This window comes from Apodemus sylvaticus, chromosome 15 (assembly GCF_947179515.1).
Source record: "Apodemus sylvaticus chromosome 15, mApoSyl1.1, whole genome shotgun sequence".
Classification (NCBI taxonomy): Eukaryota; Metazoa; Chordata; class Mammalia; order Rodentia; family Muridae; genus Apodemus; species Apodemus sylvaticus.
The window spans coordinates 85,689,492-85,705,630 of record NC_067486.1 but is presented as its reverse complement, the minus strand read 5'-3'; the positions used below and the strand labels follow the sequence as shown (position 1 = coordinate 85,705,630).

The 16,139-nt window shown below is 41.8% G+C and overlaps 1 protein-coding gene across 4 annotated transcripts in view; it reads left to right on the top strand.

The window, feature by feature from the left end:
- Positions 1-16,139, top strand: part of Prkdc (protein kinase, DNA-activated, catalytic subunit) — a 210,698-nt gene that overhangs the window by 101,032 nt on the left and 93,527 nt on the right. For all 4 annotated transcript variants that reach the window (XM_052158779.1, XM_052158780.1, XM_052158781.1 and 1 more), the window contains exons 41-51: positions 813-1,020; positions 1,976-2,154; positions 4,324-4,492; positions 4,942-5,007; positions 6,338-6,410; positions 9,447-9,595; positions 10,371-10,508; positions 10,705-10,824; positions 12,353-12,493; positions 13,936-14,087; positions 14,696-14,827. In XM_052158779.1, coding sequence (XP_052014739.1) covers positions 813-1,020; positions 1,976-2,154; positions 4,324-4,492; positions 4,942-5,007; positions 6,338-6,410; positions 9,447-9,595; positions 10,371-10,508; positions 10,705-10,824; positions 12,353-12,493; positions 13,936-14,087; positions 14,696-14,827 — 1,527 coding nt within the window. The remainder of the gene's footprint in view (positions 1-812; positions 1,021-1,975; positions 2,155-4,323; positions 4,493-4,941; positions 5,008-6,337; positions 6,411-9,446; positions 9,596-10,370; positions 10,509-10,704; positions 10,825-12,352; positions 12,494-13,935; positions 14,088-14,695; positions 14,828-16,139) is intronic.

The window sequence follows — 16,139 nt, the reverse complement described above, 5'->3', positions numbered from 1 at the left end:
CTCCTGGTAGAAGAAATGCCCTTTTCTCAGTTTTCTTCCCCCACAGTGTCTAATTTCTCACTGCTGTTACTTTTTAAAAGTTAGTTTGCATGTATATTTGTGCCTGTAGAGCTCACACAACAACTCAGTCCACTCTTTCCTTCCATCACATGGGCCCTGGGGAGCAAACTCAGGGATTTTATTAAGCCATCTGTTTAGATTTCTTCTGTCTTATTTATTTGTGGGTCATCCACTGAACTGTGGAGTGGTTGAGCCATAAATGGGGCCTGTCTACACAACTAGCAATCAAGATAATTCCCCACACACAGCCATACCCACACTTTGATCACGGCAATGTCTCAATGAAGGCTTTCCTCTTAGTTGAGTCCAGGTTGTAAGTTGACAATTCTAATTAGGACACCAGTGTTACATCTGGATGAAATTAAGAGTTTGATTTTAGTCATAAGTGATTTAAGAGTATACCCTCTGAGAAGATACAACCAATTGTGTTCCCCAATTACTTAGCAATTATTTTTATATGTGTGATAATATCAATTAGGTATGCTTCTTTTATTTTAGAACTTTAGAATTTGATTTATTATTATTTTTTATACCCAGTTTTCTTTTTTCAATTTAATTTTATTATTGTTGTTTATGTGTGGGCATGGTATACTTGTGTCACAGTGCATGTGTGGAAGTCAAGAGACAATTTTTTGAGTGTGTTAACTTCCTTCCCATATGGACTATGGGTGTTCTTTTTTCCTTTGTAGTTAATAATCATTGAAGCATACAAAATACATGTTCAAAGCATGTAACTTTATCTCTCTTCTTAGGAGTCCATGTGTCACACAATTAAATCTTCTGGAAAGTGTGTACACGATGTTCCGGAAGGACGACCTCCCTTCAAATGTCACTCGGCAGGCCTTAGTAGATCGCTCTCTCCTCACCTTGTTGTGCCACTGTGACTCGGACACACTGAAAGAGTTCTTTAGCAGAATTGTGGTGGATGCCATTGATGTGTTGAAGTCCAGATTTACAAAGGTATGCCATACCCAATAGTAAAGAGACCGGGGGCGCTGTGTGCTCAGTGCGACAGACTGTTGTACAAGGAACACCCCTTCTGCATCCAGTGGCAGTCTGTGCTCAGTGCGACAGACTGTTGTACAAGGAACACCCCTTCTGCATCCAGTGGCAGTCTGGCTGGCTGGAGCCACACTACTTTCCTAAAGCAGCTGACTGGCAGCACAATGGCTTAGAATAACAAAGGTGTACTCTGTCTCGATGCAGAAGGCTGTGTTTAGTTACACAGGCCTAAGTCATGTTTGCCAGCCACACTCTGCAAGTGGCCTTCATAGAAAAGGCTCTCCTTGTTTTTTTCCTACCTCCCATGTTTGTGGCATCCCTGGGTCTGTGCTAATGTTGTTTCTGTTTCTGCCTCCCTAGTCATGTTGCCTCCTCTTGACTGTCGATTTTGAGTCCACCTAGTAAATCCAATCTAACCACACCTCTTCAGTGTGTTCAACTTAATAATTACTGTAGAGCCCCCTTTGGTTATATGAAAAGTTAGGTTCCTGAGATTGGCCATCATCTGGGCAATTTTAATACAGTAATGGTGGAGTACCTTTCAGCCCTTCTGAAAATCCTGTTGGTAAATGCAAATAAGCAAATAACTCATTAAAAATAAAAACATCAAACTAGGTGAAAATTTGTAGCTTGTGTTTTATGATTTTACCTGTGTAAAATCCTGTGCCTTCAATAATACTTGACAAATCTGTGTATTCTGGGCTTACTATGTGGACCTTTAGTGTTACTTCTGTGTTTTACCCAATAAGACATATCAATGCTGTTTCCACATTAGAAAACCTGGGCAAAACAGGAAGTGATTTGCCTCTTTGTTAACATTATTTTCCATCTCAATAACATTAAGAATTAAATTTGATGTTTTGAAGATGACTTTTTTATGTTTGATAAGACCAAAGATGTTTTATCTTTTCAGCTAAATGAATTTACTTTTGACACTCAAATCACCAAGAAGATGTGCTATTACAAGATGCTAGCAGTGATGTATTCTCGTCTTTTAAAAGATGATGTTCACTCTAAAGAATCTAAAATTAATCAAGCTTTCCATGGCTCCTGTGTTGCAGAAGGAAATGAACTTACAAAGACGCTTCTTAAGTAAGAGCTTGCTTCATTTGTGGTTATGTTTGATTTGTTAATATTTGGGGTAATTACACAGTTTTTAGTTTTTTAGATTTCTTTATTTTTGACACATACATACATTCATACTTACATATATTAATGTTTTGCCTATGTATGACATGTGTATGCCTGATAACTGGAGGTCAAGAGAAGGCATCAGATTCCCTGTAAGTGTAGTTATGAATGGTTGTGAGCTGCCACCATGTGGGGGATGGGAACTGAACTTCTCACCTCTGCAGTACAAATAAGTGTTAACTGCTGAGACTTCTCGCTATCCCTTAGGGTACATATATTTTTAAATGCATCTATATAATGCAAATTAAATGTCTTAGATAAGTAAGACATTTCTCCTGCGGGACAGGTCCAATAAACCACACAGATAGCCACTGCTTTTCAAAGATTTTCTTGAAACAATGGTACACATGTATGTAGGTATAATCTATGACTTGTCCCAGTATGGTTTGAGACCTGCCACAGACTACTTAGCCCATAGACTCAGCAACATTTATACTCTGATAAAAATACTTAAATCAGTATTTTTATTTCTTATATACAGAGTACTTATATGGCCTTCATTGTGTTGTTGGGCAATAGGTGCTTATCTTTTATTAAATGTCCGAAACTGTATGTGTTTGTATGGGCACCTTTAGAGGCCAGAAGGTATTAGATTCCTTAGAAGTGAGCCTTCTGGCGTATACTGGCAGCCGAGCTTGTGTTTCATAAAGAATAAAACTCTGCTGTAGTTCAGTTATAGTGATTGCCTCACAAGTACCAGGGCTCAAATTTAGACTTCTGTGTCTTTCATATTCTTCTTATCATTTACACTCTGAATGGATTAGTATAATAATATATTTTATTAGCATGAATTGCAGTAATAAATGATGGTTTTTGATCATTTGTAATTGAAAAGCTTCCTATAAAGCATAGACTCATAAGATATACTGTTTCTAAAAAGAGGGGCTACTGAAATCCTCCCAGACTGGACAGACGACCTCATCTCACTCTCATCTCCAGACTTGCATTCTTCCTTCTTACTCTAGTCCATAATGTCTCTTCTCAGAGGATGATGTCACCATTCTTTTCTCCATTTGTCTGTCCCTAACCTCCATTAATACCCAGTTGATAACCAAATCCAGTCAGTTTGACCCTACTAGTTTTCCATATGCTATCTTTCCCTTTTTGTACGACCTTATTCTAGCCACCTTTAAAGCTATTGCAGTTATCTCATTTTGAATTATTTCCGTGCTAGGCTTGTCTTCCTTTGCTTTCCCCACCACCACTCCAGAGTCATAATCAACTGGAATGTAAGTCTTGTCTGTTGTCTTCAGCAGCTCAGAGTATAAATGTTGTGGAGTCTGTGGGCCAAGTAGTCTGTGGCAGGTCTCATATCTTACTGGGACAAGCCATAAATTATACCTACACACATGTGCACAGTTGTTTCAAGAAAACTTTTGAAAATCAGTGGCTATCTGTGCGGTTTATTTAACCTATCCTGCAGGACAAAATATGTATCCCTTAGTATGTTAGGCAAAGTCTGCTGAGAAGGCCTTCTTTCCTTCACTTTATGGGTGTTGATTGCATTACACCCTCCTAATGCAGTGCACAGTGCTCAGAATGTCTGCATAGTGTCTCCTTCAGACAACATGGCATTTCAAAGTTCATCTTAAGCCATGCATGGGGCATGCATCTGGGGTCCTAGTTTTTCTTGGGACTCTTACATAGATAAGGGGACTCTTGATCACAGGAACGAACAATTCTTCTTGCCACCCCCTGACCCAAGCAACACAGGAGGCCCTTTCTGTTCAAAACCTCCCTACCTCCTCCACAAACAAACAAACAAAGCCACAATAAATAAACCTTAGCTCAGGATTTTTCCCCGTAAATCTTTTGTTAGAACCGTAGGTTGGGCTGTTTGTTCATATCCTTGCTTCCCTATCTCGAGGTTGCTTGCTGTCGCACTGAACACTGTTATCAGGTATGTGCTAGGAGATGCTAATGTGCTTGTTTGTATGTTCCTAGTGCTGCCAGAAGCATGACACTTGAGGTTCGCTGAACTGAATTAGATCTGCTTGTGTAAACATTATTGATTCAAGCCTCAATGTCCACATAAAATAAGTTGAAGTACAGCTTGAATCTCCCCTGCAGGTTGTGCCATGATGCATTTACAGAGAACATGGTTGGGGAGAGCCAGTTGCTGGAGAAGAGAAGACTCTATCATTGTGCAGCATACAACTGTGCTATTTCTCTGATAAGCCGCGTCTTCAATGAGCTGAAATTTTACCAAGGTTTTTTATTTAGTGAAAAACCAGAAAAGGTGAGTGTTCCCAGGGACTGTCCCTGTGGCTGACTGACTTGTAGGATTTCAACATTTCAAAACTTAGCAATTACATTTATACCATATTTTCCACTTCCTATAATATTAAATATAGTGGTATTGGCTCTAAAGTGCTTTATAATTTGGGGGTGGAGAAAGGATTTGGGATAGAAATGAGCATCTTTGAGGCAGATTCTTATGTGTCCCAGGCTTGCCTCTAATTCACTGTGTAGCTTTCTGGTTTCCTGACCTCCGCCTCCCAAGAGGTTACTAGTGTCTGTCACTGTGCCCTGTTCATGTGATGCTGAGGATAGCCTGGAGTCTTGAAAGTGCTAGGCAGATGCCACCAATTGATTCACACCCCATCTTCTGTGACTGATCAAGTAGAATTATTCTTCAGTAGTTAGTCATGAAGTCAGGTATTTTCATATATGTTTTTCTTTTTATAGAACTTGTTTATTTTTGAAAATTTGATAGACCTGAAACGTTGCTATACATTTCCTATAGAAGTTGAGGTAAGTAAAGTTTTCAATATTGTTCCTAAGTTAAAAATATTAGCAAATGTTTGTAGAGAAAAGCACATATTATTTTGAACATGTTTAAGTATTCATTTGCTCTCAACTCCACAAAACAGGCAGTTTTATGTTAAAACTGGCAGCTATAAAGTGTAGCAGTTGGAAGTTTGAAATGTCCCCTCACATGCTATAACAGCATTTGGTTGTCCCTTCTCTTGATTGTGAAAGAAAGATGGAGCCAATTAAAGGAACTTGATTTCTTTCTTTTTTTTTAACGATTTATTTATTATTATATGTGAGTGCACGGTAGCTGTCTTCAGGCACCCCAGAAGAGGGTGTCAGATCTCATTACGGATGGTTGTGAGCCACCATGTGGTTGCTGGGATATGAACTCAGGACCTTCGGAAGAGCAGTCAGTGATCTTAACCGCTGAGCCATATCTCCAGCCCCGTAGGAAACTGATTTCTGAGTAACTTTCTCCGATCAAATAATTAAGATTTATGCTGATGAATCTGGCCCTGGTTAGGTGGCCTGGACGGTGGGAAGTCAGGAGTAGCCTGAAGATGGGCTCCAGCGGGTGGGACACATCTGGTCTGACCTAGGCCGTGCTTGTAGCCTCAGCCATAGGTGAGACCATAGCTGCTGCTTTCACTTCCCGTCCCACTGAAAATGGGAAGGTGGGTAAAGCACTAAGCCTGCATCCCATGGCTGCCCAGTCCCCACACGGCTGTCAACCTGACCATGTGATGGTGTCTCATCCATGCCCTTGACTATGCTCTTTGGGGATAAGAATGGAACGTTTCTTTCCCTGAGCATATGTTGAAAAAATGAAAATGAAATCATTTGAAATGTAAATAAAATATATATCGAATAAAAAAAAAAGCAAAAAAAAAAAAAAAAAGAAAAGAAAAGAAAACAACAGCTGTCCATATCTATGCATGGACACTTGCCGTGCTACCTTGCAAAGCACTGTAAGGTGCCGTAGTACATCATAGCTATATAGTTGTACCTGCACATACAACTGTCCATAGCTGGACAGTTGCGAAACAGGCTCAAAAGTCAGGTGAAAACCCTATAATATAGGCCTGTGAACGCAGAGAATGACACTCAAGCTCAGTGTGTTTTTGTTAGGTTCAAGGGAATCGTTGGGAAAGTTGTACCTGCCAAATACATACACATTCCTTTTAAAGTATGGTTTTAAATACTTTTAAATTCACAAAAATGTCTTTTTTTAGTTTGTAATGGGAGAAGGGGAATCTTGATTACTACTAAAGCAGAAAAGATGTGACTGTGACTCTAAAACATTGTAAATTGTTTGTTTTTCTAATAGGTTCCTATGGAAAGAAAGAAAAAGTACATTGAAATTAGGAAAGAGGCCAGGGATGCAGCAAATGGGGTTTCAGGTAGGACACTTTGAGGATGATTTAGAAGGCTTCTAGAATTTGATACTTGTTTATGAAAATGAAAAAATAGTGCCCAGCAAGATGGGCTTAGTAGATAAGCAGCTCTCGCTACATAAACTTCATGACTTGAGGTTAAACCCTGGAACCTGTATAAAAAAGCTGGGTGCAGTGGTGCATAGCTGCAATCCCAGCTCTCATACAGCAAGATGACATCGTCACGCAGCGAGATGACATCATCACACAGGAACTCACAGGCCAGCTAGCATGCCGTGTGCCGTGCAGCAGCAGAAACAAGAGACCCTGTCTCTAAGGTGGAAGGAGAGAGCCTTCTCCAAAAAGATGTCTCTGCCCTCACTCACACACTGTGACACACACATGCCCCCCCACATAAACACCTCATGAAAACACATAATAATAATTATTCAGATTTTTTCTCTTTTCCTTCCTTCTTTCTTTTCTTCCTTCCTTCCTTCCTTCCTTCCTTCCTTCCTTCCTTCCTTCCTTCCTTCCTTCCTTCCTTCCTTCCTTCCTTCCTTCCGTCTTTCTTTCTTTCTTTCTTTCTTTCTTTCTTTCTTTCTTTCTTTCTTTCTTTCTTTCTTTCTTTCTTTCTTTCTTTCTTTCTTTCTTTCTTTCTTTCTTTCAGACATGGTCTCAGTATATAGGTTGCAGGTTGCCCTGTATTTCATTCTATAGATCAGGCTGTAGACTCACAGATTCACCTGCCTCTGCCTCCATAGTGCTGTGATTAAAGGTGTATACCACCATGTCCAGCAATAATTTGTTTTGTAATAAAAAATATTTTAGCTGGATGACAGTGACTCATATCTTTAATCCTTGCACTCAGGAGACATAGGCAGGTAGATCTCCATGAGTTTGAGGCCAGCCTGGTCTACAGCCAGGACTACATAGACTAAATAAATAAATAAATAAATGCTCTAAATCACTGAAATTTAGTTTGGTAATTCCGCCTCACTCCCCCCACCCCCCAGCTGATGTGTTTCTTTGTTTGAACATGAATTGCATTCTTTTTTCTTTTAATTTTATTTTTTTACTTATCAACTTTACATCCCCCTCACTGCCCACCTCCTGATCACCCCCAGATACAGTCCTTCCCCATGCCCCTTCCCCTTCTCCTCTGAGTAGGTAGGGTCTCCCTGGCACTTTAAGTTTCTGCGAAGGTAGGCACTTCCTCTCTCACTGAGGCAGACAGTGCTGCCCAGCTAGTAGAGCATGCCCTGCATACAGGCACCAGCTCTTGGCATAGCCCCCCCCCCCCCACATACAGGCACCAGCTCTTGGCATGGCCCCCCCTGAGGCAGACAGTGCTGCCCAGCTAGTAGAGCATGCCCTGCATACAGGCATCAGCTCTTGGCATAGCCCCCCCCCCTGCATACAGGCACCAGCTCTTGGCATGGCCCCCCTGAGGCAGACAGTGCTGCCCAGCTAGTAGAGCATGCCCTGCATACAGGCACCAGCTCTTGGCATAGCCCCCCCCCCCCTGCATACAGGCACCAGCTCTTGGCATAGCCCCCCCCCTGCATACAGGCACCAGCTCTTGGCATGGCCCCCCCCTCCCCCAGTTGTCAGGGACCTTCATGAAAGCCAAGCTGCTACACACGAGCGGGGAGGCCTGGGTCCTCTGTTGGTCCGACTCTGAGAACCCCAAGGTCCAGCTTAGTTGACTCTTGGTTTTCCTGTGGAGTTCCAGTCCCCTTTGGGACCCAACATTCATTCACATATACATATTTATTCAGAGGTGTGTGCTAAAATGTAAGCCCTGGACCCAGCATGGTAGCATATGCCTTTAGTCCTTGCACTCAGGAGGAAATGGCAGATGGATCTCTGAGTTTGAGGCCAGCCTGGTCTATAAACTGAGTTTCAGGATAAAGGCTACACAGAGAAACCTTGTCTCAAAAACAAAACAAAACAAACAAACAAAAACTGTTGGCCTTGTCCTTTCCATTGTCTTGTAAACTTCCCAGCACCTCCACCTCCCTCAGAACTGCAGGGCCCAAGGCCTCTGCCCTGCTGCCTGCTCTACCTGCTGCTCTCGCAGCTCCTTCCACTCCTGTACCACAGCACTCCCATCTGTCCCTGTGGGTCTTAGACGCGCTCTGTCCCTCTAATAAGTTCAGCTGTGGGTAATAACGTGCCTCAGGGCATTATATTTGATATCCACTTGGCAAATGTTCTGTGCCTGGCCTCCCTGGTTAAAGTTGATCTTTGTCCTTTCAGATATTCCTTGCTTTGATGTGTATTTGTATGCTTATTTATTTTTATAACTTTAATTATTTTTGATTTAAAGATAAAATTTGGACCTCTTTTCTAAATCCCTGGCATAATTTGGATTAGCTATTTTTAGGAGTATTTTTTCCTATAGTTGTGTTATATTTGATGGGCAAAATGTATAACCTGACCATTATTAAAAATTGCATCCAGTTTTGCCTCTGTATTTTTGTATTCTTTCCATGCCTGATGGCCACAAAGGCCAGGAAGGCCACCGTGTCTGTCACGTGTTTCATACTCTGTTCTGAGACTGGTCTTATAACAGTCCGGTGGAGCATACTTGCAGGTGACCTGAACCCAGCATGAAGCCACAGAACAAAATCTTGTTTCCAAAAATCTCTCTTTAATTGTTAATATTCTGCGCAGCCACACACAGGTAATTCCCAGGAAAGCTGACTTAGGGGCTGTGCGAGCAGTTCCAGCTGGACTCAGGGAAGACGAAGCGCCTCCTGGGGGCTGTGTTTCACGTTCAGACAAGCTCCAAATTTGCAAAGCTGTGAACACAGAGACCGAATCCAGTTTAACTAGATTTTTTTGTGAGTGTACCAAGTAACTGTTCACTGGTGGCAAAAGCAAAGGAAACTCTCTTCTGTATTCCATTTGCTGATCTGTCCAGCAGACTGAAAGTCATGGGATTGGTGAAAGCTTTAGCTGCATTATCTTTTAATTTTGTTATTATTTGAGGTCTGAGAAACATTTCTTATTAGCCATATTTGGGTACAAATATATTTCCTTCTGCTTATTTTTCAGGCAGTCCTCATTATATGTCTTCATTGTCGTATTCAACAGACAGTAGCCTAAGTGAAGAAATGAGTCAGTTTGATTTCTCAACTGGAGTTCAGAGCTATTCATACAGTTCTCAAGATCGTAAACCTACCACTGGCCATCTACAGAGACGGGTGATCACATTTCACATTTTAAGAGTATCGTTAACATTTATAAAGAAAGTTACTGTTGTACCTTGTAATTATTAGGTTTTCTGCAGTCTCAGTAGCCCTGTAATAGTAATGTTGATTTGGAGACTTTCCAAGATCTAAGCAGTTCTCTCACTGTTAACTCAGCAATCAGATTTTATCAGATAGAGGTTAGGACCTTACCAGAGTCACCTTACAGACAGCAGAGGGAAGACTGCAGACATGGCCCATCTGGGGCATGGCCTCAGGGAAGGGCCTTGACAGGTGGGAGCTGTCTTAGTTAAGGTTTTATTGCTGAGGAGAGACACCATGAAGACAAACATCTAATTGGGGCTGACTTACAGATTAAGAGGTTCCGTTTGTTATCATCATGGCCGAGAGCTGGGCAGCAGTCAGGTAGGCATGCTGATAGAGAAGGACCTGAGACTGGTACATCTTGATCTGCAGGCTGCAGAAGGAGACTGTCATATTTCCTCCAACAAGCCCACACCTCCTAATAGGCCTACTTCCTTTGAGCCTGTGGGGAACATTTTCTTTCAAACCACCACAGGAACTAGGGGTATATATGCTTGGAATGTAAGGAAAACTTGAAGCTCTGTTTACTTTTTTAGTTCTATATTAAAGCATATCAAGCATATTTTTATGTTACCAAATCATTATTTTCAGTGAAATTGTTTTATTTTAAACTATTGCCCCTTTAAATGAGCTCGTTAAACCCACCGACATTTAACAGTGGCGTTGCTTGGCTTCTTCTTCATAGGAGCATCTAGACTCCATGACCCAGGATGACGTCATGGAGTTAGAGATGGATGAGCTCAATCAACACGAATGCATGGCTCCCATGACATCCTTGATTAAGCACATGCAGAGAAATGTGATTGCACCTAAGGGAGAAGAGGTATTTCCTCCGATCGTACGTTTTCTTTCAGTGTCGTCACTAATGTCACTGTAGGACTAACTTTTCATCCTGCTTAAGCCGTGGTGCACATTGAAGAGCTCTGTTCTTCCTTCTTCACCTCTCTCTCATGTTCTTAGAAAAGCACAATATGACATTCTTTTACTCCTTTTCAGAGTAAGTTTGTGTTTTATTTCAGGGTACAATACCAAAAGATCTTCCACCTTGGATGAAATTTCTTCATGACAAACTAGGAAATGCATCAGTATCTTTAAATGTCCGTCTCTTCTTAGCCAAGCTTGTTATTAATACAGAAGAGGTATTGTACTTTTTTCTTTATTTCTTAACTGTTCTGTGCAGTTCTGACCATCTACGTTGACAACACCAAAGCAAATGAAGCTTTTAAGAAATAGAACATAACTAACCACATTTAAACACTTCTTCAAAATCCTATTGTCAAACATTTTATTTTTATTAGGAGTGAACTCTGTATAGCACCTTTCCCAAGGCTGTGAGCCTTGTTTATATAAAAGATAAGTGAGTAAAAATATTCCTATTAACTATATTTAAAATAGCTATCTTTATCTAGATAGCAGGTAAATGTATTAGTTTTTCTGCATCTAACATATGCTGGACATGTGTGCTCCCTACCAGTAGTACTCCTGCCCCAAGCTCACTGTGCCCTGCTCTGCAAGCCAGATGCTCTGCGTAAACCATGGTGCACATTAAAGAGCTGGGTTCTTCCTTCCTCACCTCTCTCTCACGGTCTTACAAAAGCAAAATATGACATCCTTTTACTCCTTTTCAGAGTAAGTTTGTGTTTTATTTCAGGGTGCAATACCAAAAGATCTTCCACCTTGGATGCAATTTCTTCATGACAACCCAGGCCTCATGCTCTCAGGGCTGGCTCCCCTGACCCACTACTGGCCTCAGGCATTCTCCACATGGAGCTGGTGTTCTTACATTCACACCTCCTCCTTGGTGTTTCTGTCTCCAAATTTCCTTACTGTACGGGATTCCAGCCTACTTTAATGCCTCGCTTTGATTTAATTATCTGTATAAAGAAATACCCCATCTCCCAAAAAGTTCATGTTCTTTCAGGGGCAAAAGGTTTTGGGGGGCTTGCAGTTCAGCCCATGATATTTGGGACCTCAAGTGAGTTTTGGCTCCTGTTCTTCTAAGAGCTTATTTAATAGCTGCTATATCGTGCATGATTGGATGATTTCTTGGAGCTGACAGGAAACCCTTAAACTGCTGCACCGCATTTATCAGAGTAGAAGTGAGGGCCTCAAGGGTTTCCCGGCCAAGCCTCGGGGCCTAGTGTACATCTCTCTGTAGACTGGGTCACTAGGCACTTGTGCCATCTCACTGTCATGACCTTATCTCTCAGGTTTTTATGCATGTGCATAAAATATTTTTCTATAGCTACATATCACTCAGGAGAGAGTTACTGAGTTTTAGTAGTGAGAGCCATTATAAATCTATTTCCATTGATTTATTTAGGAGTCCTTGAGATAATTCACTGTAAACGGAATCTTATTAGGTTTGGTAAATGGGAGTCACAACTGTTTTAGCTTTATGTCAAGTCACAAAATGTCAGCTGATGGAGAATACAACTTTTTAGTAATATTTCAGTCTTGCTGGGCAGTGGTGGGACACACCTTTAATTCCAGCACTTGGGAGACAGAGGCAGGCAGATTTCTGAGTTCGAGGCCAGCCTAGTCTACAGAGTGAGTTCCTGGACAGCCAGGACTACACAGAGAAACCCTGTTTCGAAAAACCAAAGGGGGTTTTACTTTAGTCTTGAGAACAGTTGTCCATACTTGCCACTTAAATTTTTCCTGCAGGTCTTTCGCCCTTATGCAAAGCACTGGCTCAGCCCCCTGCTCCAGCTGGCCGTTTGCGAGAACAACGGAGAAGGAATTCACTACATGGTGGTAGAGATAGTAGCTACCATTCTCTCTTGGACAGGCTTGGCTACACCCACAGTAAGGAGCACTACATCTCTTCTATATCTCTTCTATATCATTCCTTTTCTGAGGCCCTTCAGTGGGGATGTCAGATGACTTAATGTTCTCTTGACGTGATGTTGCTGTTGTAGATGTAGTTATATTACTGTAATGCATCAACATTCCACTGTATCACTCCTTGACTTTATCTTCTTTTATCTACCTTGGTAATCCCATTGGCCTGGCCTTTCTTAGTAAGCTGGTGATCTTATTGTTTTTACTTGCTAAAGGTTGGAAGGTAGGTAATGGGTTAGTTAAGATTGTCTTTATAATTGAGAACATCTTCTGTGCTTCAGGTCCCTGCATTTGGGAGCACTCATATGACAGTTTATTCAGTGTCACACTGTTATCTGTTTATTCAGTGTTAACTGTTATCTGTAAAGCTGTTCAGTGACTGGCAAGTGACTGCCATTGCGCAACACTTGCAGTAGGTGGTGCGCACCCTAGTGGGTTGGTGTTGTGGAGTTTTACTTATTGATTTGGAAACATGAACTCAGGTAGTGTACAATGAGTTTCACATAAATTTATCAAATGCATCATCCTTAATATACACTTGAGTAGCTTTATCATGTGATTGTGTCTGGATGATCTTGTTTTGTTTATTTCACAATAAATCAAGTTAGATTTCTTGGTATTGATGTAATAAATAGGTAACAGCCCAGTGAATAACGTGGAAGTGCATTAGGGTGTTGGAATAACTTAAGAGCCATCCGAAGCTCAGCTGCACTGCACAGTGGGATTACCACTCTCTGGCATCGTAGCAGGCGAAGGGGAAGAGTGCTGGTGTTGCCTCAGTAACTGCTGTGGTGAGGGAGCAGACGGGACGGGAGCCTAGCAGGTGTCAGGTGGCACCGTGCTTAGGGACTCTGGAGAGAGGACTCTTTCAGCTTCACTGACTCAGAGAGGGAGGCATAAGAAAGACTAAGAGCCAAAGTACAATAGAGTAGAGACAAGTCTTATGGAGTCCCTTCCTGCCTTACCAGAGGTGCCTAGACAGGACCGGAAGTAGACTCTGAACAGATACTACGAAGAGCATAGCCAACCAGGGCCTGAGCCCCTTTGAGAGCACAATGCACTAACTGTGCTTACATCTGAGCAGCCATGATTTCTCCCATACCTGCCAAGGAAGGATGTTGTCTGTCATCGGCACAGAAAAACCATAGACAGTTTAGCCAGCAACTAGATTCCTCAGTAAGATGCTAGGTTTCTTGTAGAGTTGGTTATTTGGATCACTGCCAAGGCCAGGTGTGACGGTGACTGCTTATAGTCCAGTAGGTCAGAGCGGCCTCAGCTGTGTATTAAGTTTGAAGCTAGCCTGTGCAATATGGAAATCTGTTTCAAAACAACAACAAAATGGGGGTGGGATGAGATGTTTGCCGGAGTGGGATGTTACGTGTCTTACAGAACTTCGATGTTTTCAGGGCGTCCCGAAAGATGAAGTGTTAGCAAACCGATTGCTTCATTTTCTAATGAAGCATGTCTTCCATCCCAAAAGAGCTGTGTTTAGACACAACCTTGAAATTATTAAAACCCTTGTTGAATGCTGGAAGGAGTGTCTTTCCATCCCTTACAGGTATGTATTTGCTAGTTTTTACAGAATTGCTTAGAGAAAGGTCAAAGTGCACCAAGTTTTAAATGGTAACTTCAAGGAAGTATAATTATATGAATTATCAGGAATTTAATTTTTTTTAAAAAAGTTACCAAACCCAAAAATGATTATAGTAAAATTTTGAAAGAGTCTATTTATAAGGTAAGCTTTGCTACTGATAAAACCACCACTGCAAAGTTTGACACCAGAAGCATTTCTGGGTACCCAGTGCCTCTAGTGTTCCCCACCAGGTCCTCCAGCCCTCTCTTTTCTCTGATGTTCCACTGACACCTGGAGTGTAGTGCCCTGTACTACCTGAGCCCAGAGACCCCCCCAAAGGCTTAGTGTGATGCTTTCGGCTTGCCTGGAGCAAGCTCAAACTTTTAAAAAGTTAGTACTAACTTACCAGATTGGGACAAGTAATTAGAATAGGTAAGAACTATCGGGTGGGCATTAGGAAGCAGGTCTCAGAGGTAGGAAAAGGCTAAGTGTCCCATGGACTGTGTAACTGGAAATCTGCCTTTGAAAATGACTCACTTTCCTGTTTCCCATTCATTATATAACTTTTTGTTTCCTCCCTTGTGCTGTTACAGGTTAATATTTGAAAAATTTTCTCATAAGGACACTAATTCTAAAGACAATTCTGTAGGAATTCAATTATTAGGCATTGTAATAGCTAATAACTTGCCTCCCTACGACCCAAAGTGCGACATAACGAGTGCCATGTAAGTACTACACCTTTGCCTTGGTGATTTCATAAACTCTTGGATTTGGTTTTCAGATGTAGTATTGATATATCTAGGGACCACACCAATGTTAAAATATTTGTACCCAAAATTATAAGGCTGGATTTATAGGCTATTTGAAAGGGAAAATGTATCCGGAGTGAAGAAGGAATGTAAGTTTAAAAAACAAGTTGGGACTAGTAAGAAGGCTCAAGGGTGAAAGTACTTGTGCTAAGTCTGATGAGTTGAGTTCAGTCCCTGGAACCCATGAGAGGGAAGGAGCGCACCATCTCTCCCAGGTTTTTCCCAGACTTCCACACATATGCTGTGCCCTAAATACACTAAATACATAAGTGTAATGAAACAATTTTAATTAGTGTAATTGTTCTGTATATATGTATAAACAGAAGTTGTTAGGTTTTTTCTTTTTAATTTCTGTATGGGGGAGGGGAGAGAGGGAGAGCACAGCTGCCCGTGAGTCCACGGACATGCCAGAGGAAGGCATCAGCTACTTTATTACTCTCTGCCTGCCTTGTTCCCGTGAGCCTGGGTCTCTCCCTAAACCTGCGTGGATGGCCAGTCAGCTCCTGGAGATGACTGAATTTGCCCTCAGTACAAAGGTTACAGGCTCGGTGGCCGTGCCCAGCTTTGTGTGGGTGCTCAAGCCCTTGTGTTTGTACAGAAAATTTTCTCACACACTTGCCTATCTCATTTGCCCCTCTTCTTATTTTTGAAACTAGCATTTTAAACATTGACACTTACCAACACCATGGGCTCTGTGAGAGGATCTGAACTGGTTTAACTATGGAGGGGATGCCCTATGTTTTCACTATGGAGGAGATGCCCTATGTTTTCACTATGGAGGGGATGCCCTATGTTTTCACTATGGAGGGGATGCCCTATGTTTAACTATGGAGGGGATGCCCTATGTTTTCACTATGGAGGGGATGCCCTATGTTTTCACTATGGAGGGGATGCCCTATGTTTTCACTATGGAGGGGATGCCCTATGTTTTCACTATGGAGGGGATGCCCTATGTTTAACTATGGAGGGGATGCCCTATGTTTTCACTATGGAGGGGATGCCCTATGTTTTCACTATGGAGGGGATGCCCTATGTTTTCACTATGGAGGGGATGCCCTATGTTTTAACTATGGAGGGGATGCCCTATGTTTTCACTATGGAGGAGATGGCCTATGTTTAACTATGGAGGGGATGCCCTATGTTTTCACTATGGAGGGGATGCCCTATGTTTTAACTATGGAGGGGATGCCCTATGTTTTCACTATGGAGGGGATGCCCCTATATTGGC